This window comes from Chiloscyllium punctatum, chromosome 4 (genome assembly GCF_047496795.1).
Source record: "Chiloscyllium punctatum isolate Juve2018m chromosome 4, sChiPun1.3, whole genome shotgun sequence".
NCBI lineage: Eukaryota > Metazoa > Chordata > Chondrichthyes > Orectolobiformes > Hemiscylliidae > Chiloscyllium > Chiloscyllium punctatum.
In genome coordinates this window covers 95,155,199-95,181,346 of record NC_092742.1, presented here as the reverse complement: position 1 = coordinate 95,181,346, position 26,148 = coordinate 95,155,199, and the positions used below count along the sequence as shown (strand labels likewise).

Below are 26,148 nucleotides of genomic sequence, written 5' to 3'. Positions count from 1 at the left end.
TGATGCAGAGCTGGGCTGAGGAGTGGCAGATGGAGTTCAACCCTGCCAAGTGTGAGGTTGTCCATTTTGGAAGAACAAATAAGAATGCGGAATACAGGGTTAATGGTAGGGTTCTTGGTCAGGTGGAGGAACAGAGGGATCTTGGGGTCTATGTACATAGATCTTTGAAGGTTGCCACTCAGGTGGATAGAGTTTGTAAGAAGGCCTATGGAGTATTATCGTTCATTAGCAGAGGGATTGAATTCAAGAGTCGTGAGGTGATGTTGCAGCTGTACAGGACTTTGGTTAGGCCACATTTGGAGTACTGTGTGCAGTTCTGGTCGCCTCACTTTAGGAAAGATGTGGAAGCTTTGGAGAGGGTGCAGAGAAGATTTACCGGGATGTTGCCTGGAATGGAGAGTAGGTCGTACGAGGATAGGTTGAGAGTTCTCGGCCTTTTCTCGTTGGAACGGCGAAGGATGAGGGGTGACTTGATCGAGGTTTATAAGATGATCAGAGGAATAGATAGAGTAGACAGTCAGAAACTTTTTCCCCGGGTACAACAGAGTGTTACAAGGGGACATAAATTTAAGGTGAAGGGTGGAAGGTATAGGGGAGATGTCAGCGGTGGGTTCTTTACCCAGAGAGTGGTGGGGGCATGGAATGCGCTGCCCGAGGGAGTGGTAGAGTCAGATTCATTGGCGACCTTTAAGCGGCATTTGGATAGGTACATGGATGGGTGCTTAATCTAGGATAGAAGTTCGGCACAACATCGTGGGCCGAAGGGCCTGTTCTGTGCTGTATTGTTCTATGTTCTAGTTTTTCTACAGAGCAGAAGAAATTGCCATTTTTGTAATGTCATAATAAAGGCTCAGGTTGAAACACTGTGGACATGGATTCAAATCTCACCGCAGCAGCCGCAATTTAAATTGAGAGAGGCTGGATCAAGAAACTCTCAGTCATCATGACTACTACATCAGAAACTGTTGCATCATTGATTGTCATAAAAACTCATCTTGTTCACCAATGTCCTCCTACGAATAAAATCTGTCATCTTTACTTAGTCTGGCCAGCAGGTGATTTCAGACCCACAACAATGTGGCTGACTTTTTAATAGCACAACAAACCACTCAGTTCAAGGGTAGTTAAGGATAGATAACAAACTCTATCCTCCAATGATATTCACATTCCATGAAAGAATAAACTTAAAAAAACACACAAAGTAAAACCATCTTTTTTCTGGATTTACCCATTTCTAGGTCTTTAACGACCCTAGCCATACAACCTTCCAAGATATGTACGTTCTCTCAACTCTGGTATCATTCTTCACCCCACCACTGCTTGTAATGATTCATAGGAGTTACGCTCAAGGATTTATCCACGAAACATTGTTGCCATTTTCATTCTTTTGACACCTTACACAAAACCTACTTCTTCAAATAAGATGTAGAGGTGCCAGTGTGGACTGGGGTGGACAAAGTTAAAAAAAAATCACACAACACTAGGTTATAGTCCAACAGGTTTACCTGGGGGTACAAGCTTTCAGAGCACTGCTCCTTCGTCAGGTAACTAGTGAGATCTTTTGCTTTAAATTCTGTGTCCTATGATCTTGCTCCACTAGGTTCCTGACAAAGGAGCAGTGCTCCAAAAGCTTGTACTTCCAAATAAATCTATTGGACTATAACCTTGTGTTGTGTGATTTTTAACTTCTTTGACCAAGTTATACACCTCAACATCCTTTTGGTTTTGTCACTTTTTGCTGAATAACATTTCTGATAAAAATTTTCTAACTTTAAAAGAGATGAACAATTCTAAGCGAGTATTGTTGTAAACATATGAGTTGTCCTCTTTTCCAGACATCCTTAATAGGGCTCAAGATTCAAATTTAGAATAATCAAAATTCAGAGGAAACGGAGCAAATAAGGGCCAGGGAGGGGACAAATGAGGGGAATTCAATATGCGGTCAAGATGGTGAGTGGGGTCAGGGGGAAGCAGGTCTGCTTTAGTTGCCATAATAGGTAATTAGCATCTGAAGAACTGTCCCTTATCCACAGACAGCACTTTTAGGAGAGCTTTGCACAAGTGATGGTTAAATGATAATTCTCAGGAAAGCAAAACCTCAGAGGAGCTATTTAAGTAGCAAAACTGCAGTCCTACACACATCTTAGTACCTGGGAGTGACAAGTACTTACTGTCATTTTCATTTATTTCCTTTCACTTAATCTACATACATGTGTACTTGGATCAAAGTTTGGTTTCTGGTTGTTGACAGCATTGACATGAAATTTTGTTTATACTTACTTCACAATTCCATATCCAAGACTGACTATGATGACCAGAACACGAGCAAGAGAACGCTTCAGCGCAGAAAGTAATTCCGCAAAAATCACTGCTCCTTGCACTGGGTTAAATACAAATTGTGAAAATGATAGTTATACTGGTTTCAATAACTCAGTGACAGCACTATGATATCTTCAATATCACACCTTTAACTTACAGCAGAAATAGGCCAGTTAGTCCCACATGTTTGTCCTGCTGTAAGTGAGACCAGAGATGATGTGAAATCTCACCCCAAAATCTTCAGTTTCACTGCTTTGTCACTTGTAACAAGGCAGGAATCCAATCTCATTTCTTTTTCCCTTCAGTTTGCCCAGAAAACTGAAATTAATCAAGAACTCAGAGCAACTGTAGACTATATGGCCTCTCAAGCCTGCTCTGCCATTCAAGTTATCATAACTAATCTTGGAAGCATCATGATCCTCAAGAATCGTGCAGAACTTTGAAAGGATGTAGACAAGTTAGTGGAATGGGTAGACAAGTCAGATGCAGTTCAATGAAGAGAAATTTGAAGTTGTTTATTTTAGCAGGAAAAATACCAAGAGACAACATAAAATATAATACAATTCTAAGTGGGTTGCAGGAGTAGAGGGACTTCAATGCATTTGTGCAAAAATCATTGAAGGTTGGAGGAGAATTTAAAAGAACTATAAACAAAACTTCTGACCCATTATTAGTAAGGCATAGAGTGCTAGGGCAAAGAGTTAAACTTGTATAAAACATTGGTAAATGCTGCCTGAACTGCTGTGCTCTTCCAGCACCACTAATCCAGTAATTGTATAAAACATTGTTTGGTCCTAACTGTTGTGCCCAGTTCCAGGTATTACAGTTTAAGAAGGGTGTGCAGGCTAAAAGAGTGAAAACCTTTTTCACAAGAATGGGTTCAGGATGAGAAACATTGAGTTAGATACACTCGTTTGATGAGTTGGGACTGCCTTCCTCAGATAAAAGAAAACTGAAAGATTTAACCGAGGTATTCAAAATCATAAGTTCATGGACAGAGTAGGAAGGGAGAAACTGTTACAACTAGCAGAAGAATTTTTGATGACAAACTGTTTTCAGATGTGAGAGATTGTGATTTCTCTTCAGTGCTGCCTCTTGAGTGTGGTGAAAGCAGGTTCAATAATGAGGTTCCGGGAGAGAAATGGATTATTTTCAGGAAAGGAAGATATGAAAGTTAATGCAGACACAGCAAGCTGAATGGACTCCTTCTTTACTGTAACAGTTCAATGACCCAACAAGCTCCATCAACAGGGCTATTAAATAAAGACGCATTTTAATTTGCGATTTGACATGCACAGCAATGATTACTAGGCGAAAGTGAGGACTGCAGATGCTGGAGATCAGAGTCAAGATTAGAGTGGTGCTGGAAAAGCACAGCAGGTCAGGCAGCTTCCAAGGAGCAGGAAAATCGACATTTTGGGCAAAAGCCCTTTATCAGCCCCACAGATGTTGCCAGAACTACTGAGTTTTCCCAGCAACTTCTGGTTTTTGTTTCAATTTATAGCCTTGGCTTTCCCATTTCCACTGCTGATTGTTTACAGAGGCTCTGTTCAAATGAAATGGCTTTTGCTATTATTTTCTATCTTTGGTAATGATATAATGCTCGACACAGGGTTGGATGGGAGCTGTACCTACTCCCCCAAAGTGTACCACTTAGGCCTGTACACAAAATTTACTGGGCAGCATGGACAAGTTGAGCTGTCAGGCTTGTTTCCATGCTGTAAACCTCTCTGACCCCAGAGGGAAATGAGGAAAGAGTGAAAATCTCCTCGGTTGTAAAAAAAGAGTGCTGTACTCGTGATAAAACTTCTTGCCTCTATTATGGCAAACCCAGTTAGACATCTCCCTAGCCATGAGCAACTTTCAGAGAAGACTCATCAACTGAGCTAGAAAACATTCTGTTAACAGGTTAGCAAATTTCCCTACCTGATTGACCCTTGTATCGGATGCTCTGGAACTCTGCATAAAAGACAGCTTTCTCCAGCATTCCCAGAAAGATGACTGCTCCAATCCAAAATTGAATGCGTAGGAGGTCCCTCCAGTAGCACGCAGACCAGACCAGCCAGAGTGCCCCAAACAGCACGTACATAATGCACATCACCATGAAAAACTGGCATGGGGAGACAGTGTAATATCAAATTACTGAACAATCTGCACCACCATCAGAATATATTTCATAGTTGTAAATTTATTCTGCTGCAGAAACCCTGACAAAAGTATTAATAATATCAGCCCTGAAGTACAGTAACATAGAATATAGGAGGTTGGACGAGGCCATTTGGCTCTTTGAGTCTGCTCCACCCATCAGTATGAGATCATGGCTGATCATTCAACTCAGTACCCTGTCCCGCTTTCTCCCCATATCCTTTGAATCTTTCAGCTCCAAGAAATATAATTGTCCACTTTTGAAAATTTTCAATGATTTGGCCTCAACTACTTTCGGTATTAGTTAATTCCACAGACTCACCATGTTCTGGATGAAGAAATTTCTCACCTCAGTTCTAAAAGGCCTACCACAGATCCTTAAGCTGGTTCTGGGCTCCTTCGTCAACGAGAACATCCTTCCTGCATCTAATCTGTCTAATCCTGCTAAAACTTTATGGATTCCTATGAAATCTCTACCCTCCCTAATTCTTCTAAATTCAAGTAAATATAATCTTAACATGTTCAGTCTCCCCCCATACATCATTCCTGCCATCCCAGGAATCAGTCTGGTACACCTCCTTTGTACCCCCTCCATAGCCAGATCATATTTTTTAGATAAAAAAGTCTAAACTACTCACTGCAGAACACTGCTTGTTTTCAACTGCTTTGGTTCTTGTACCAACATGATCGTTCAGTCCCTCTCAGACTTTGCACCAGTTACAAACATCATAACTCTACTTATAAAAAAAAATTAACCTGTCCTTGAAAATTATCTCTACATATTCAACACCCCCTTTCCTCTCCAAAGTCCTTGAATGTATCATCATGCGGATATTCCTCAGAACTTTGTTCCAATCTCTCTGATCAGGATTTACCCCCTATTATAATATAGAAACCTATTTTAATTCACTTGTTGGAAGTGGGCGTTGCTGGCTGGCCAGCATTTATTGTCCACCCCGGTGCCCTTAAGAAGTTGTAGTGAGTTGCCTCCTTGAGCCATTGCAATCCACATGCTGTAGGTTGACCCACAATGCCCACAGGGAGGGAATTCTAGGATTTTCATTCAACAATGTGTAAGGAATGGAAATGTAGGAGGAGAACATGCAGGTGGTGGTGTTCCCATGTATCTGCTGCCCTTGTTATTCTGGACAGAAGTGCTCTTGCATTTGGAAGGTGCGTTATAGCGGTTCTTGGTGAATTTCTGCAATACATCTTGTAGATAGTAAACATTGCTACTACTGAGTAGTGATGGAGGGAGTGAATGCTTTGAGGATGTGGTGCCAATCAAGCGGGCTATTTTGTCCTGAATGGTGTCGAGCTTCCCATCATGGCAAGGGGGGAGTATTCCATCACATTCCTGACTTGTGCCTTGTAGGTGGTGGACTGGCTTTGGGCTACAGGAGGGGAGTTACTCACTGCACGCTCCTAGTCTCTGTCCTGCCAATCTGTTTATGTGCAGAGTTCAATTGAGTTTCTGGTCAGTAATAACTCCAAAAATGTTGACAATGGGGATTCAATAATGGTAACAGAGTTAAATGTCAAAGGGTGGTGGTTAGATTCTCAATGCTACTGACCACTTGTCAGCCCAAGCCTGAATATAGTACAGATCTTGTTGCATTTGAGCATGCACTGCTTCAGTAACTGAGGATTTGCGAATGGTGTCAAACATTATGCAATCATTGGTGAACATCTCACTTCTGACCTTATGAAGGAAGGTTATTAATGGAGTAGCTGAAGATGCTTTAGCCTAGGACATTATCTTGAGGAACTCCTGCAGAGATGTCCTGGAGCCACTGACCTCTAACAATCAGAATCATCTTCAGGCCAGGTATGCTCAAACCAACCAAGAGTTTGTCCTCTGATGGCACATTCAGTTAAATGCAGCCTTGATGTCAAGAGCTGTCACTCTCACCTCACCTCTGAAATTCAGCTCTTTTGAACCAAGGCTGTAATGAGGTCAGGAGCAGAGTTGCCTGGCAGAACCCAAACTGAATGTCACTAAGCATGTGCTGCTTGATAAAACTGTTGATAACACGTTCCATCACTTTACTGATGATAGAGAGCAGACTGAAGGAGCGGTAATTGGCCAGGTTGGATTTGTCTTGCTGTGTGCATACAGGACATATCAGACAATTTGATTGGACATACATGGACAAAATGAAATAAAAAGGAAGATGCATATTTATACAGGGCCATTTGTGACCACCAGAAGTGGTCAAATGCCGAACAGCCAATGAAGGGAAAACACCAGGCATGTGCGTAGAAATGCACAGAAATTAAACTTCTATTGAACTGACTGTGAAAAGAAATAACTCTCAAATATTTAATGGTATAACTTACCATCATTAGTGGCCAGTCTGCAGGTGAGATGAAATCATATTGCCCTTTCATTTCCACAACCACTGAAAGACATAAAAGGCACTGAGCATGAATAACATAGACCAGCCTCCTTCCAGTTTATCCTGATATTGTTCTACAGCTATCTTTCCAATCATTTATTTCAATTCATAATGTAATTTTGAAGAACAACAAAATCGAAGAGAGGATTAGATCTAGCACATCTATCCACAGATGTAGGCCTTCCATTGAAGGCTTTAATCTAGCTATCAATCCTCATTCCAGCTGTCAACCAACAAATGCCAACATTGGTCACATTTCTTAAAATGAATCTTTCCCCTCAAGTCATTGTGCATGATTGACTCTCACATTTCACGAGAAGCAGTTGTGTATTGTTAAATGCAACATGAGTTTCATTTAACTTTGCAGTGAGAACACCATTTTATCTCACTGGTTCCAGTTCCATTTACGCAGTATAACATGAGAGACAGTCACTACAGCTTCACTCAAAACTATTCACAACTATGTTTAAGTTAAGTTAAGCAGAACTTACTTGTGAGTGATAGGTGATCTTGCTCTGCTGGCACAGACTTGACCTTAGAGTTTTCCTCCATTTTTTTGGTCACCCGCGGAGTTGTTTTTGCAGCAGATTTTGTGCCTTGGCTGTTCTCTTCTTTTTTTGAATCTTTATGTGATGCCTGTATTTTAAGTATAAATAAATACGGCCCATCTTCCCAACTTGTGAACAAGCCAGTCCTCTGCTCAAGGAAATATAAGACATACAACAATGAAAAAGTTGTTAAACTTTCATACTCCTCCCACAAAACAAAAGGAGTTGCATTCTCCTTAGCTTTTGTATTACATGAAGTAACCTGCTGCATTCACCTTTTTATTAAAATGGTATCTTTTAACCAAAAAAAGAAAAACCTTTTTGCCTCTAGGAGTTGTTATGGCACAGGACTAGCAAGCCAGACCATATCTTACTTCCTAACACTGGATGTCACAATGTGAAAGTAAAATATTCAACTATCCTCACGATTACCCAATTGCTCCTAACCAAACTTCATCAATAACAGTTACCAGACACCAAGTTTATCAATCAAACAAAAATAAATAAATTATCAAACCTGTAATTATATCAGAGCAAAGCTAAACACAACATAATCTAATTGATGTGTATGATTTAAACACAATCTTCTTTCATTGTAACACCAACTCACTCACATAGACAGTGTGGCTCAATTGGCCGAGTGAAACTTTGAAATCACAAAACCCACACAGCGCAAACACAGTAGTCAGGCGCTAATCATATTAGCATAATGTAAAAGGCAACAGTTAACCTGCACAGACACCTCCAATCAGTTTATCCACTAAACAAAGGGCAGCTCAGACAGAGAGACGCTGGATTCTGCTACACAAAGAAAGTGACAGTAGCATGCCAGCTAAATGATTGACTCTAGTTTTAAGCTATTAAGTACATCTCCCTGAATGGCCAGAACCATAGAAAGTTCGTCCAAGAGGTACAAAAACAACAGTTCACCTGAAAATCTCTCTTGGAACCATGTAAGACCTTCTGAGGAGGCCAGCATGGCAAAAGGCAGAGACTGAACGAAATAGTACCTCATCCCAGTTCTAAATGACAAATCCTTATTATGAGAATTTGCTTCTGTATTATATACTCTCTAACAAGGGAAACATTTGCCCATCATTTACAATTAATTTTATATGTATAAAATAGATAATTTCTTATTGTTCCAAATTTCATGGAATACAGGCTTAGGTTACTTAACCTCTCCTCCTGGATAGTCCTCTCATTTCAGGAAATCATCCAGTGAATCTTCATCACACTCCAAGGAAATATATACTTCCTTAAGTAGAGATTAAAACTGTTCTCAATACAGGTAGTTCGCCTATAACGCTGTAGTTGCGTTCCAGCAAAGCCTCGCTTAATAGCACATCTCTTAATAGAAATAACAAGGCCTATGGGAAAAGTGGAGTTCAGGGCCTGACCAGCAAAAAACATCACGATTTCTCAAAAATCACCCAAAAGTCTAATGCAAAGTAGACAGCCTGAACGAAGGTTGAAATTGTATTTATTAACAAAATAAAAGTAAATTTAACACAATACATTTAAAAAAATGTAAGAAAGCTGCTGTCTGCATACCACCTCTCACCGAAGGCTACTCTGCTGGCAGCTGACATTGGCACGAGAGGAACAGCATGAAGACTGGCACCGATGTCACACATGCGCGGAACAACACAGAATAATGCAGACATCGGTGCATGTGCAGAAAGAAGCGCACAATCCGATCACCGCTGGAATCGCAATATTGCCAATGGAGGCAAACGTTCTTGAAAACACCTTCACCTAATTCTTCAGTGATGTTTTAGCCAAATTGTGCTGCCGAAATACAGGTTATCTCAGAATTATGTGTGATCCATATGAGCCATCATGGCCCTAAATATTTGTAGTCACAACGACTTCACAAAATCAAATAAAATTGTACAATTCTGTTGCAGTTACCTCAGGTGTAGAGTGTGGAGATGAAATTGCTTCAATTGTTGTATTATCTTTATTGTCATCTTGACTGTTTCTTGGATTCTGAAAACAGAGAGATAAACAAGTTGTCATTTTCCACAACTCCCCTTATCAATTTCGTCTTCTGGTCTTGAAAATCCTCAACTTGATTTTTAAAAAAAACTTGACGCTGCTTTGCTTTAACTTACTTTACCTAGTCCACTCTTCGGTCCTCTCATTCTGACTTATTTCTTAAGGAAAAATTGTTTCCTTATGCCAGTGGCTGGTGTCTGCGAAATACCTTGTGAAAGGCATTACCTTGTAAAGGGGTTATATGGCCCTCTCAGCAGACAGCATTGATAAAGGGCTTACCATGTAAGTTTTCCAGATACAGACAACAGATGTTTAACTGTAGAGTTCCATTGTGGTCATGTTAATTGACTAGTAAATCACAGGTCTAAACTAATGTTGAGACATGTTCAAATCCCGTCACAGCATTTGATATAGTTACTAAATAGTAATGATGATAATGTACCTGTTTAATTGCCATCAATGCCACTGAAAATTTGCTGTCTTTATCTAATCATTATGTGTGTGATGGAAAGCCCACAGCAATATAGTTGACTCCTAAATGCCCTTTGTGATGCCCTACCAAATTAAATGCAATTAGGGATACCGACCTGCCTGCGAAACCAACAGCCTAATTCAGAAGTGGTGATACATAGCATATAATCCAAACCATATTAAACGTACCACTAAACATAAGAATGCCACCGTATTTTCTATGATGGCCACTTCAACAACCTGCAACCTTTGGACATTCATTAGCAGATGGTAGCAAATGGGATTGGTGAAGTCACATGAAGAGCTACTTTGGCTGTGCTGTTGTCAGGAAGTAGCTTTTTTTTATTCATTCATAGCACATGGGTGTTGCTAGCAAAGCCAGCATTTATCATCCAAAACTAAATACCCTGGAGACGGTGCAGGTGCAACAAAAGTGAAAGAGCAGCAAAATTGTTGAAAGCCAGGATGGTTTGGACGATAATCCACAGATGATATGTTTCCAATTTTCTGCTTGTACTTCCAGAATTTTCAGCTTTTAATTTCTGAAGTTTGACTGTTCCAAAAACTTACCTTTGCAGCACTGTGTTCATAAATTGTATTTCTTAAATAGTAAAATACTTTAATTCCTGATGTGTTAAAATGAATACCATAGGCCCAGATGAAGGCCAAATTGCTGACAACCAGCAAAGGAGAAAAGTGCAAAACTTTTAAGTAATGCTGCCAGAAAGGGGACACTGGGAAGAATAGAAGAGAAAGGGCTCTAAAACACCCAAAATATGCAAAACGAAAGTCAACTTTTAATCATACACATACTGGTCTGCCATTCCAGATTTTGTACAGCTGCTGGTCTTTTAGTAGCTTAATGTGCACCACGTCTGCTGACAGAGACATGAGCATTAGGGATGGGCACATAAACACAGCTTGAAATTACAGAACATCAGTGTAACACGCAATCCATTTATAAACACATTACCCAACACTCATTAATTACCAGTGTTGGATGTATTACAAATCACAGTTGAACATAACTCTTATTCCAATATGGAGCCGCTGCCCTCTTATTGTAAGTTTTAAAGAACGAATTAAGAGTAATTATTAATAGAAATATAGATTATAGGCCATTTAGCCCATCGAGTCCACTCTGCCATTCAGATGGATCATGGCCATCCTCTATCTCAATGCCATATGCTTGTTCTCTCCCCGTAAGTTGTTTATAGTGTAAAAAAAACTAATTCCATGATGCACTCACCTCTTTCAGGGGCTCCAATTTCTTCACATGGATTACAGATGGCTGGTACAACTAAGAAAAATAAATGAAATTATTACCTTGAAAATAATTTGCAAGGGGACACAAGTTATGGTTCAGTTACTCAAAGCCCGGGTTAGACAAGTACTGTGAGCCATCATTCTAAATATAGGCAGTGGGTGGATTTGTCCAAGAAAGTACCCAGACTTGTGTGAAAATTCACTCATGAAAGTGACCCATCAAAGGAAAGTCACCCCCCCCCATAGAGGGAATGGCTGGAAATGGTGAGGAGTTATTCCTTCAATCACAAACTGGGTCTTTCCCACACATGCTAATAGGTTCACTTGTCTGCCTATCTGCAAAATACTCAGCAAAGAAACAGCCTGAATGTGGAAGAGCAGCAAGCAGTTAGGAAAATCAATGCAGATGTTGAAGGACTCACTGGGGCAGGGCCTTTTACCAGGAGCTGAGATCCAAAGTCCAAGCGCTGGGACCGGGACTATTTGGGTGGAGTTGACTGCAGCAGCACAAGGCAGCAAAGAACTCCACTTTGCCAGGATGTACAGTGCTTTATTGAATCAAGCAGTTACATCTGTTGGGAGGCAAATGAGTGCAGTAAGGAAAGCAAGTAGAAACTTGAGAGCTTGCTCAGCATGGAGCTCTATCTGCCACAGCAAGCAGTTAAAGCCAAAACACAATGTTTTCAAGAAGATGATAGATATAGTTCCTAGGACTAAAGAGATCAAAGAGTATGGGGAAAAAGGGTACTGAGTTGGATGATCAGCCATGATCATATTGAATAGTGGAACAAGCTTAAAGGGCAAATCCTGATCTGATTTTCTGAGTTAGGCTGGGGAAGGAGTGAATATTGGTTTGTTTTTGCTTTTCTAACCTTCTTGCCTATACGAATTGGTCTAGCTCTATTGCAGATGCTTCCTCATGTGGGGCAATCTAGAATGAGAGGTCATAGATTTAGGCTAAGCTGTAGTAGATTTGAAACAGAGACGAGAAGAAAATACCTCTCACAAAGGGGATGTGAATCTGTGGAATTCATTAGCCCCAAATGTGGTGGATGCCAGGACACTGAATTAATTTAAGATTAGATTAGATTACTTACAGTGTGGAAACAGGCCCTTTGGTCCAACAAGTCCACACCGACCCACCGAAGCGCAACCCACCCAGACCCCTTCACCTAACACTATGGGCAATTTAGCATGGCCAATTCACCTAACCTGCACATTTTTGGACTGTGGGAGGAAACCGGAGCACCCGGAGGAAATGGGGAGATTGTGCAAACTCCACACAGACAGTCGCCTGAGGCGGGAATTGAACACAGGTCTCTGGTGCTGTGAGGCAGCAGTAAGGAAGAGACGACAGGGTTTTACTGCATAGCGAGTTGAAATGTTCGAGAGAAATGGCAGCAAAGTGGAGTTGAGGCTGAGAGGAGGTCAGTCATGATCATATTAAATAACACACCAGGCTCAAAGGGCTGAATTACCTACTACTGGTCTTAGTTCATAGAATCATCTACAGTACAGATAGATGTCATTTGGCCCATCAATTCTTCACCAACCTTCCAAAGAACATTCCCATGCCTACCTGCGTAACCCCATATTTACCATAGTTAACGTACTTAGCCTGCACATCCCTGAATACTTGTGGGTCAACTTAGCATGGCCAATCCATCTAAACCTGCACATATTTAGACTGTGGAGGAAACCGAAGCATCTGGAGGAAAGCTAAGGGAGCATGTGCAAACTCCACACAGCCAGTCACCCAAGGCTGAAGTCGAACCTGGGTCTCTGTGCGATGAGGCAGCTGTGCTCATCTCTGTCCCACCATGCTGCCCATATTCTTACAGATAGCTGTGTGTTGACTAGCTGAGAAATATTAAGATGCCCTCTCAGGTAATGTCAGTAGCAAATGAATGCATCTGGATTCCCTTGTGATTTAGAACAAGCATGCCTTCAGGAAGTCTTTGAAGTTAGAGCAGCTAATGCTCGCAGTTTAAAAAGACAAGTCTTAAAGGCTTTGTGTCAGACATATGCAGCATTTGAAATAAAGTAGATGAATTAGTTGCGCAAATAGATGTAAACCCGGTATGGTATTGTTAGGATTACAGTGACATGGCTACAGGGATGGGGTATCACAGAGATCAGCGCTAGGACCCCAGCTATTCACGATATATGTTAATGATTTAGATGAGGAAACTGACCTCAGCTTGCAGATGACATGAAGCAGAGTGAGATGTGAAGATTATGCAGAGGTGTGAACTATGTGATTTGGACAGATTGAGTGGGCAAATACATGACAGATGCGAAACATATGGATAAATTTGAGGTAATCTACTTTGGTAGGAAAATCAGGAAAGCAGATAATTGTTTGAATTGCTGAAAACAGAGAGGCGAATGTTCAACAAGACCTGGGTGTCCTTGTGCATCAGTTGTTCATAGTAAGTGTGCAGGTGCAGTAACAGTGGCAAACTGCATTTTGGCCTTAGTATTGAGAAGATGAGAGTGCAAAACAAAAGATGTCTTGCTGCAATTATACAGGGCATTAGTACAGCCACACTTGGAACAGCGTGTACTGTTTTGGTCTCCATATTTGAAGAAGAGTGTTGTTACAAAGTTTTGTAGAGTACTCATGTAGTGGAAGGCAGGAAACTAGAATTTGTTTGTAAAAATGATAGGAGGCACGGGTGTATGGCTCCTTTAAGAGGTAGAACTTTTCTAAGCTTGGAGATTTAAGCAGAAAATGGGTCTGTAAGCAGCTGAAAATGTACAGACAGTTCTAAGATTGAAACATGGATCAGTTGGCTGTGAGACTGTAAACCTTAGGCTTATTTTGATGCTTTGGCAACTATCTTGAATTCAGCCAATTAATTTAGACCAAGCATTTTCCAACTGAAAACCAACTGAATTTAAATCTGATGCTTTTGACAATCACAGATGAATGTTATTGTAAGACAATTGATATGTCATCCAAGACATTTAAGCACAGCATTTTTGGAAATCAGGGAGAGCAACTGCCATCAGAGGAATGAATATCTAGCTCTCATAGAAATCTGTAAACTCTCAAAGAAAGCACCATCCATCCATAAAGGGTACCACAGCACTTCTAGTTAAGAGTCCAAATGGAAGAATTCACAGAGAAAACATCCCTGACAGAAGGGTCACAAAGAAAAATGTTCCTGACTGGAGAGATAGCGCAGAAGGTAGAACATTCTGGTAGACACATCCTGTATGGACTTTGAGAGTCTAAGTTTTAATTTAGATTTCTTATCACTTGGGTTTATGTAAGTCAGATTTGTGTTTATTGGAACAGCATACTAATCGAATTTGGTTCAGTTAGGGAATAGTTAGTGGTCTGTGGGGAATTGTTTGGTAGTTGTTACAACTTGTTAGTAGTTCTGGCAATTTGCTTACTGTTAGGATTAAATAATTAAAATTATTACTTGTTGTTTATAATGTACTATTTGTGTGTTTTTAAAGAAGGAGGTTCATATGGCTTTTGTAGCACAAGGGATTGGGGGGGGGGGGGGGGTTTGGAAATGTAGGATTAGGATATCCAGCCCCATGACTGAATCATACCTAAAGGCAGAGCAGCTTAAGAAGTCGAATTACAGACTCCTATCTTCTCTGTTTCTAGGTTTATGAGCTGGCTGTTGAACTGGACAATAATGCATTAGGGAGAAGAATGTTAACTGGGAAGTTTATTCCTAGAAGCAGTCACAACCTGAGGACAAGATCTTCTGAATTGATCAGTAGTCATAAAAACATTGAGAATAGTAACAGGAGTAGGCCATTTATAGCCCATTTAATATGATCATGGCTGATCACCCAAGTCAGTACTTTGTTCCCGCTTCTGTTCCAAATCTTTCAATCCCTCAAGTGTAAGGACATATGTATTGCTCCATCTTGAAAACATTCAATGCTTTTACCTCAATTGCTTTCTGTGACATAGAATTTTACAGTCTCGCCACTCTCTGGATGAAGAAAGTTTTCCTCATCTCAGCCCTAAATGACCTACCCCATATCCTTAGACTGTGACTCCTGGTTCTGGACTCCCTGGTCGTCAGGAACATCCTTCCTGCATTTACCCTGCCTAGTGCTTTTAGAATTTTATAGGTTTCTATGAGGATCCCTCTCGTTCTTCTAAAATCTAATGAATAAAGACAAATCATCCAGTCTCTCTTCATACATTGAACTTACCATCCCAGGAATCAGTCTGGTAAAACTCCTTTGGACTCCCTCAATATCAAGAGCATCCTTCCTGAGATAAGGAGTCCAAAACTGCAGACAATAATCCAGGTGTGGTCTCAGCAAGGCCTGTACAATGCAGCAAGACATCCCTGCTCTTGTACTTGAATCTTCTTACTTCTGAAGACCAACATACCCTATGCTTTCTGTCAGGGACAAGATGGCATGACTGCGAGTGAGGCAGGTAAGGGGACACAGAGGGCAAGGTTATCAGGGTTGAGGTCCTATCAGATTATTTTAAGAGAACGGCACCTGCAAGCTGGATGAGGAAAGTGACCATGGCAAAGGAGACCATTTAAATAGAGTGTGAAATAGGGATAGGATGGTAGTAGGGTTAAGTATCATTCTCTGCGACAAAGAACTAGAGTCGAGACAGCTTTGTTGGTTGCCTGCCACTTGCCAGGGCAACCTTAGATAGGTTTTGGTTCTTGTGACTTGCAATTTGATAAATGCAATTTGTACTATAAAGGACTGTCTAAACCTGAAACTGGGGCTGCTCTTCTTATGAACTTCATACTATGAAGATAGAGAGGATTTTAAACTAATAGTGGTGGTTAGGGATCAGGAATCAAATGTGGAAAGATATGGTATATCAAAGAGTAGGGACATAGTAAGAGAGAGGCAAATAATAAGATATAGGAAATGAAAGTCAAAAAGAGAGAAAGAAAAGTAAGAGTACACACAGACGGCGAAGACTAAATGCTATAAGTATCATACAAAGACAAAGCTCTGAATGAATATAGCACTCAAACCAACTGATAGTGCACATTGAAGTAAATAAGTATGATCTGACACTCGTTACTGAAATATGGTTGGAGGGTGGATCATGAATAATGAGGAGCATACCACATTCAAGATGAATAGGTAAAGATGGAGGAGGAGCAATGTTAACCAAGGATGGTATTTGGAGTCATAGAGATGTACAGCACAGAAACAGACCCTTCCGTGCAACTCATCCATGCCAACCAGATATCCTGAATTATTCTAGTCCCATTTGCCAGCACTTGGCCCATATCCCTCCCAACCCTTCCTATTCATATACCCATCCAGATGCCTTTTAAATGATGTAAATTGTATCAGCCTCCACGACTTCCTCTGGCTGCTCATTCCATGCCTTTGTGTGAAAAGGTTGCCCCGTAGATCCCTTTTATATCTTTCTCCTCTCATCCTAAACCTATACCCTCTATTTCTGGACTCTCCCAACACAGAGAAAAGGTCCTTATCTGTTTACCCTATCCATGCCCCTCATGATTTTATAAACCTCTGTAAGGTCACCCCTCAGTCTTCGATGGTCCAGGGAAAAGAGCCCCAGCCTATTTAGCCCCTCCAACCCTGGCAACATCCTTGTAAATCTTTTCTGAACCCTTTCAAGTTTCACAACATCCTTCCTATTGGAGGGAGACCAGAAGTGCATACAATATTCCAAAAGTGGCGTAACCAATGTCCTGTCCAGTCACAACATGACCTCCTAATTCCTATACTCAATGTTTGTACAATTAGAGATTACCTTGATTCAGGAGATCAGTGTGTACAATCTGTTTGAGTGAAAGTAAGGAATAGCAGGGGAAAAAAAAGTCACAAGTTGGAATGGTCTACTAACCCCATAACAGTAATCACAATACTGGACAAAGTAAACAAAAAAACAGCAACTTGTGTAAAAGGGTGACTTGAATCAATATTTAAACTGGAAAAAATCAAATTAGCAGCAGTAGCCTGAAAAAGGAGTTAAATTTCTCACCCTCAAAATAAATGTGAAGATGCCTCTATCCAATAGGATCCTTCATTATGAGATCACAAATTAGTCCTGCTTTTACACATTATCAAGCCTAAAACAGCCTGTTCCCAAATTAGTTCCAGAACATGTGTTCTAAGAAACTGCCTTGAATACATTCTACAAGCTAACCCTCAAGATACCTTCTATATGGAGACTAAAATCATCCATGTTATTGCAGTACCTTTGTTACAAACTCACATTAGCCCTTGATTTATTCTCAGTTCCACACCGTACCTACTGTTAAAAGGCCAATAGACTATTCCCACCAGTCAGAAGTTTCAGTTGCTGTTTCCGATCTCTGCATCTTGATCTTCTGAGTCAAGAATTTTTCTCACTACAAAACAGATCTCATCCTTTGTTAAGAGAGCTACATCACCTCCTTTACCTTACTTATAATATTTCCAAAATAGCAAACACTAATGAATATTCCATTTTTATCATCTTGCCAGCACATCTTTGTATTCTCATCATATCCTGCAGATTTATTTCTCCTTAGAATTCCTACAGTGTGGAAACAGACAATTCGGTCCAACAAGTCCACACCAACCCTCCAAACAGCATTTCATCTGGACCCATCCCCCTACCCTATCTTTGTAACCCTGCATTTCCCATGGCTAATGCACCTAACCTATACATTCCTGAACATTATGGGTAATTTAGCACAGTCAATCCACCTAACTTGCACATCTTTGGACTGTGGGAGGAAACCAGAATACCCGGCAGAAACCCACATGCACACAGGGAGAACATGCAACATCCAGACTGTCGCCAGAGGGCAGAATCGAATCAGGGTCCCTGGCGCTGTGAGGCAGTAGTGCTAACCACCAAGCCACCCAAGTTTTGCTCAATTCATCAAACGTGCTGCAAATATTATTTGTATTCAGATAGCAAGTCTTTCATTCTCTTAACATTTTTCTCTTGTTTGCCAGTGTCCTCATGTTTCCTCTGCTCCTTTTTCATAAACCTCGCCATGTTGCTAAGCAAAACACCTTGTCCTTTTCCCCCAACTTTTTAAATCCCCTTAATATGAATTCTTCCCTCAACGTTTTAGTTCAAAGATTATTTTAATCAGTTACACAATTTGCCAGCATGAAAGACCATCCTTATATTACAGCTCCCTCTTTCTCCAGTCTACAGAATCCATTCAATCTCCTCACCCATGTGTACGTACACATACTACACAATAGCCCTCTCCCCACACCCAACCTACAGAATCGTGCCCCCTCCCCACAACTTACCAAACCTCCCTCCCCACATAATGGTACAGAATCCATCACAGCCAGTGGTATCCACAAACACACACTGCAGAATTCCTAATGCCACCCTCATTACCTGCGGCTTCAAGAGCTCTGTGCAGTTGTCAACAACAATAAAATTCTGTGCATAGCTTCCCGACCATCCATCATGAACTTCACGATTATTTTCAAAGTAAACGATACTTTGCCCATCCTGCAATGAATTGAAATATGGAAATATATAAGTAATTGACATTTTCTGCATTTTTTTGGGAATAGTTAGGAAATGGGTGGAGATGGTGGGGCAGCAAAGTGCTGTGACAGAAAGAGGTGGGTCGGAACTTGAATGGCAATGGTGACAAACTCAGGAGGAAAGGAAAGAAATGCCTTCATATGAAGGGAAAATTACTTCTGCTATGAGCAATGTAAAAATGTACAGAAAAGACTGAAACATCACATCATTCATGACTTCCAGATATTCTAAAGTACATTAAAAGCAATTCAACAGCTGCAGAGTGTTTTTGCATACTGAAATGCAGCAGCTGTATTGCACACAGCAAGCATCTCAAGAACAGAGTTGTGATAATAACATGGCAATAAAATTTTTTGGTTACTTATGTGATGGATAGACATTAATCTCGACACCAGAGAGAACACCCTATTCTTCAAAGTAGTGCCATGGGATTTTTTTTTTTACGAGGACAAACAGTCCTCAGGTTAGTCACTTTATCTAAAATATAATGTCTCTGACAGGCAAAGTACTGGCTTTATATTAAAGACTCTATATTGGGACATGAACCCACCACTCTCTTACACGCAACGAAGAGTGCTCCCACTAAATCAACATCGTTAAGATGTGATAAAATGTAATATAGAGAAAGCTTCTTTTGTACTTGCAGCTCTGCGTAGCTGTGCTGGTATTTGAGACCAGTAGCATGTTCACCAGCCATGCAAAGTACAGTTTCTGGATTAGTGGTGCTGGAAGAGCACAGCAGCTCAGGCAGCATCCGAGGAGCAGTAAAATCGACGTTTCAGGCAAAAGCCCTTCATTAGGAATACAGGCAGAGAGCCCGAAGGTTGGAGAGATAAGTTAGAGGAGGGTGGGTGTGGGGAGAAAGTAGCATAGAGTACAATAGGTGAGTGGGGGAGGGGATGAAGGTGTTAGGTCGGGGCGCGGGGAGGGTGGAGTGGATAGATGGAAAAGAAGATAGGCAGGTAGGACAAGTCATGGGGACAGTGCTGAGCTGGAAGTTTGGAACTAGGGTGAGGTGGGGGAAGGGGAAATGAGGAAACTGTTGAAGTCCACATTGATGCCCTGGGGTTGAAGTGTTCCGTGGCGGAAGATGAGGCGTTCTTCCTCCAGGCGTCTGGTGGTGAGGGAGCGGCGGTGAAGGAGGCCCAGGACCTCCATGTCCTCGGCAGTGCGGGAGGGGGAGTTGAAATGTTGGGCCACAGGGCGGTGTGGTTGATTGGTGCGGGTGTCCCGGAGATGTTCCCTAAAGCGCTCTGCTAGGAGGTGTCCAGTCTCCCCAATGTAGAGGAGACCGCATAGGGAGCAACGGGTGCAATAAATGATATTGGTGGATGTGCAGGTAAACTTTTGATGGATGTGGAAGGCTCCTTTAGGGCTTTGGATGGAGGTGAGGGAGCAGATGTGGGGGCAGGTTTTGAAATTCCTGCAGTGGCAGTGGAAGGTGCCAGGATGGGAGGGTGGGTTGGAGGGGGGCATGGACCTAACCAGGTAGTCACGGAGGGTCTTTGTCAACGTTTTACCTGCACATCCACCAATATCATTTATTGTATCCGTTGCTCCCGATGTGGTCTCCTCTACATTGGGGAGACTGGACACCTCCTAGCAGAGCGCTTCAGGGAACATCTCCAGGACACCCGCACCAATCAACCACACCGCCCCGTGACCCAACATTTCAACTCCCCCTCCCGCTCTGCTGAGGACATGGACGTCCTGGGCCTCCCTCACCGCCTCTCCCTCACCACCAGACGCCTGAGGAAGAACGCCCCATCTTCCGCCTCGGAACACTTCAACCCCAGGGCATCAATGTGGACTTCAACAGTTTTCTCATTTCCCTTTCCCCCACCTCACCCTAGTTCCAAACTTCCAGCTCAGCACTGTCCCCATGACTTGTCTTACCTGCCTATCTTTTCCACCTAGCCACCCTTCCCCCCCCACCGACTAACACCTCATCCCCTCCCCGACTCACCTATTGTACTCTATGCTACTTTCTCCCCACCCACCCATACCCTCCTCTAACTTATCTCTCCACCCTTCAAGCTCTCTGCCTGTAATCCTGATGAAGGGCTTTTGCCAGAACCTGCTCCTCGATTTTACTGCTCCTCGGATGCTGCCTGAACTGCTGTGCTCTTCCAGCACCACTAATCCAGAACCTGGTTTCCAGCATCTGCAGTCTTTTTTTTTTGTAAGATTACTTACAGTGTGGAAACAGGCCCTTCGGCCCAACAAGTCCACACCGACCCGCCAAAGCGCAACCCACCCATACCCCTACATTTACCCCTTACCTAACACTACGGGGAATTTAGCACAGCCAATTCACCTGACCTGCACATCTTTGGACTGTGGGAGGAAACCGGAGCACCCGGAGGAAACCCACGCAGACACGGGGAGAATGTGCAAACTCCACACAGACAGTTGCCTGAGGCTGGAATTGAACCCGGGTCTCTGGCGCCGTGAGGCAGTGCTAACCACTGTGCCACCGTGCCTATGAAAAATACAGTGCTACTTCCTGTTAGATTGTCAGAGCACAGGCAGAGGCTGAAAGAGACAGACTTCATCATGGTTCTCTTGCTTCCAAATTATATTTTAAATAGTGCCACAAAAAGTATTTTGCTCCCACATTTATTCTGCCCCACAACTGGTGGATTAAAAAGTTCCACTGTGAAGATACGTTCTATTATTTAAAACAAAGTTGCTCTTATAATGTAATGAGGATGCATGGAGCCATGTCTTTACTTAAAACTCCATTTTTCACACCTTTACTCCAAAAACCCTAATGAAAAAAAACTAACTCGGTCTTGAAATGGAAGGAACTGTCCCACAGCGTTTACAGCAATGACAGATGGTTAGGGAGGACAGCAGAAAGAACTAATTTCAAATTTCCACTACCCATTGCATGAAAGGTTCCCATTGAGTTTGGTCCCAACAGCCTAGCTTTACTTGTAAAATGTTTCCCTTGTTCATGATTTCCTTGATGGAAGAAATAGTTTCCCTTCCTCAATCTCATCAAATTTTTGAACATTTTCATCAAATCAGTACTCAATCTTCAATACAGGTAGTTCTTCTATAATGTGATGGTTGCATTCTCGCACAAACCCATATTACAGAAAAATCATGCTTTAGGAACAGCACTTAAAAGCGTTGGTAATGTAATCGCATTACAGCCAACACACATTTTAAAATTTGCATTTTAGAAAGTGACCCAATTCATCAATCACATTACAGTGAATTCACGTTAACAAAACGTGCGTTATAGCAGAACAACCTGTACATAAACAAAATGCATGTATCATTTCTAAAATTTATTCTGCAAAGTACTGGCATCACCTTGTTCCTTCCTGGCATCTGGTGTCGAAAACTGACAAGACTCTACACAACTGAAACATCACCTCTGCGCCTTTATATTCCTTTTTGAGGAAAGGCTGACAGAGTGCCTTTTTATAAATGTCCATCTGGTTTTAGTGATTTGAGAGCTTGAATGCTTAAATACCTTTGTTTGTACAAAGTTTGTCAACAATGAGAAAATTATAGCATTTCTCTGTCTTGAGAACAAGATGAACAAACTTGTGTTTCACTATAACGTTGCGACTCGTTTGATCAATCAACATCCCTCTGAAATTTCCTGATCCTACACAGACTATTTACTGTCCCTCACTTGATAACATTGATATTCAGTCTCTACTATATCATCCAAGTCACGGTCAATACGAAGAGTTAATGATATCCAGAACGGATCCCTGAGGAACACCATTTGTCATATTTCCGAAACTGCTTATTTTTATACCCAGTTTCTATCTCTAAAACTGTGAGAAGGCAGTGGTGTAGTGGCAATGTCACTGCACTAGTTATCCAAAGATCCAGCCTAATGTCCTCTGTTAGAAACCTAACATGGGAGATGGTAAAATTTGAATCAACAACAAAAATCTGGTGTTTAAAAAACCACTCAAATGGCTATTATGCAACCACAGTCAATTGTTGTAAATACCGATTTCATTCACTAATATCTTTTAGGGAAGAAAATCTGCTGTACTTACCTGCTCTGGCCTAAATTGACTCCAGACCCACAGAAATGTGGTTTGACTCTTAACCATTCCCTGAATGCCATGCAAACCACTTGGTTCAATGCAATATATGCTGCCATCCATAATCCATGAATGAAAAAAATTCCAGCAAATCTATTAGTACCCTCCAATTCCATGCACTCTGATTTTTCCAAATTACCTCTTGTACATAATCTTATTGATTGAGTTCTGGAACAGAACAGATAATGTCTACATATATTACCTCAACTGTGTCCTTAAAACAAATTCTACCAGGTTAGTTAGAACTTTCATGCACCTAACAAAACCATGCTGGTACTCTCTGGGGTAGTGTGACCAAGCAATTGGAATAAGTAAGCTAATCAATGACAGATTCAAATAACTTCCCTATTATTGACAATAGGGGAAGTTGTATTAACTTGAGCACTGTAACTCTGACAACAATCTTCAAACAGTCAACGTCACTAGTACAGAATACATTTCACAATATTGCAGCAATTCTGATAAATACGGCACCAGTGAAAATCTGTAGCTTATGATTTCACATCCCTACCTAAACCAGATTTGTCAATTCCCCACATAAGAGGACTAAATCAAAAGGAATGTACTTAAAGTGGGACGTATACATGTTCCCTCTTGTTACTTTTTAGAAAATTCAATTTAATGATACCACAGGGTAATATTCCAAGCCAATAAAAGAGCTCCATTAAAGTACAACAATCATCCCTTATTTTTCCCTTCTTCCTGTTAAATCTTAGCCTTTACACAGCACTTTTCATAGTAACATCAATAAAATGCATGTGATTGTCAAGGAAGACCACACAAAAAATTGAGATTGCAGTACATGACCAAAGGTATGCAAATTAGACTTACTGGCATGTTGAAGACTTCATTGTAGCAGTGTGAATACCTGAGGTACCATGAAATGTTAAAAGTCAATGAGGGATCACACGTATTCTTCCCATCAAGAACTAGATGCAAGAACAAAAGAAGGAATGAGTAAATGTGAGGATAGCAGCATAATGTTATTTCTAGAAACATTTGCAAAGGCTGTGAAAGAGACCCACAATCTCACAACAGTGTTCACTCATGTCACTAAGCCTTACGTCACTTAAGGCAACATACACAGAACACTGCACTCAGCAGGTTTGACCTCTATGTGCTACATCCTGTTAAACTCAGCAGATACTCTCTCACCTTTTATAAGCTATCAATATAAAAATGCAATTGATTTCCTACTCATACCGTGTGGAAAATATTAATAATTTAAACAACATCAGGTATTGGGCTGTTACTGATACAGTAAGTAAAAAGTTTAGAGGAGAGGCAGGCCAACAGCATAAGTTGCATATTTTCTCAACTGTGGACAAAGTCGGTCTTTGTAACATGTGGTCATGGAGCAATGGCTGTTCACTGTTGTGCTGAACTCAACTGTACTTCAGAATTATGATTCGTAATTGAATCAATCACAAATATAAATGGTACATGGGATCGTGGATAATGTCAAAGGAAATAGCATGGCAGCATACTAATCATCCCAATTAGCCCAAGAAAATATTCCCACTGGCAGCACAACAGCAACTACCCTTTATTGCTAACATCAGGTACATACCTTCATCTCACTCAAACTGACCTTTCTTTTTAGTAAAATCCACAGAAATTTAGGATAACTCATTGTATAATGATATTTTGAGTCACCATATGAAATACCAGGTTTAATATTCTTGGAATTCATTCTGGTGTTATCAGTCCCTAGTTCCTATCACCTATTATAATTGCCAAGTATATTTCTGTTCTTACCCTTCTTATTCTGACTCTCCCTTTGTGTAGACATTTAGAGCCTATATCTCGGTAGCTCTGCCACCATCGAATCCTCCACTCATTGTGTAGCATCCTGAAGAAGGGCTTATGGCCGAAACGTCGATTCCTCTGTTCCTTGGATGCTGCCTGACCTGCTGCGCTTTTCCAGCAACACATTTTCAGCAGTAGCTATTGAATGCCCAATTTTGAACATGCATACCACTGAGAATGAAGTTTTGCTCAAAATTTTTTAAGACTTCGTACACTTGATTGTAAAACTAAGGTGCTGTCAGAAAATCTAACTCCAGTAAACATGAGGTGTCTATCCACTTTCAACTTCTGGCATAGCAAAGGCAAGCACTGAATCTGTCATTTTCAGATGAAATTCTGTCAATCTTGTGTATGTAATCTTTCAAATTTGATTATATATTCTCCTACTGAATAACCATTGGACTTTTAAAATGTATTAAAGACTATCCATGCCTCTTATGTCTTTAAAAGATCATCTTCCTTTAAATTTTGTTCACATATATCAAGAGATTATCCAAACCTTCCTTGAAATATAGGGATAGTGCAGGAAAATGGCATGGAGGTAAATGATCAGCCATGATCTAGAGTGGTGGAATAGATTTGAGTAGCTGAAAGACCATTTCCTCCTTTTAAAGGTGCAAGCAGTTTAAGAAGGCAGCTGATCACCAAGATATTAAAAACCAAATTTCCTGTTTTATCCGTGGTGAAATCATAAAAGTTCATAATTGTGTGGGAAGATGGTGGTGTAGAGATAATGTCACTGGAATTGTAACAGACAATCACAAGCTAATATTCTGGGATCATGGGTTCAAATGCCACCATAACAGATGGTAAAAGTTTAATTGCACATTTTATTGAATTCAAAGCTAGCCTAAGGAGACCATGCAAACACTGGCTTACATGCAACTCCAGACTTGACTGTTAACGGCCTCTGAAATGAGCCTAGCAAGCAACTCAGTTCCAGAACAATTAGGGATAGCTATAAATGCTAGCCAATACAGCCACATCCATATCAAATGAATGGGTAAAACTAAAACAAAACTGCAGTACAAATACTGCAAAAAGATAAATTTCCTAAGGGGCAACTAGGTTGCTTTCTGTTCAGTAGAATTATGTGGACTATCAGAATTATCAGGCCAGAGTAAAATCAGGATGCTGGTGATAGTGGGTTTTTCTAGTCTGTCCAGTTAGTGGCTTTGCAGCACAGTTAATCAATAAACTTCAAATACATGTTTGGGCTGGCCTTCACTACAGTATGACATCCAGTTTTCATCACATTTTAACAAGAATGAAGTCCTTCAAAGAGTGTAACAGGAGATTTACCAGAATGGTCCTGGGATGAGTGCAGTCGTACAAGGTTAGGTTAGAGAAGTTGGCATCTTTCTTCTGGTTAAAGGAAAAATGGGGAAAGATTTGATGGAGATATACAAAACTGTGTGATGGTTAGAGAAGGCAGACAACAATTAGCTGTTCCTATTTATTGATGCTATAATGACTAAGGGGCACATTTAATGTTTTAGGCAAGAGATATGGGAAGGTCATTATGGCACGATGACAATACCTCAGTCTCCAACCAATGAGAGGGATATCAAGTTCTTTCCTTGGCAGTAAAACATCAACCAAGTCTTTTG

General features: G+C 41.0%; 1 protein-coding gene across 2 annotated transcripts in view; it reads right to left on the bottom strand.

Annotated features, from left to right (window-relative positions):
• Positions 1-26,148, bottom strand: part of LOC140476553 (transmembrane protein 87A-like) — a 69,074-nt gene that overhangs the window by 39,729 nt on the left and 3,197 nt on the right. For both annotated transcript variants that reach the window (XM_072569335.1, XM_072569336.1), the window contains exons 3-10: positions 23,561-23,658; positions 18,495-18,611; positions 11,133-11,183; positions 9,326-9,403; positions 7,355-7,559; positions 6,805-6,866; positions 4,246-4,429; positions 2,281-2,380 (exon numbers count right to left, since the gene is read on the bottom strand). In XM_072569335.1, the coding sequence (XP_072425436.1) occupies positions 2,281-2,380; positions 4,246-4,429; positions 6,805-6,866; positions 7,355-7,559; positions 9,326-9,403; positions 11,133-11,183; positions 18,495-18,611; positions 23,561-23,658 (895 nt within the window). The remainder of the gene's footprint in view (positions 1-2,280; positions 2,381-4,245; positions 4,430-6,804; positions 6,867-7,354; positions 7,560-9,325; positions 9,404-11,132; positions 11,184-18,494; positions 18,612-23,560; positions 23,659-26,148) is intronic.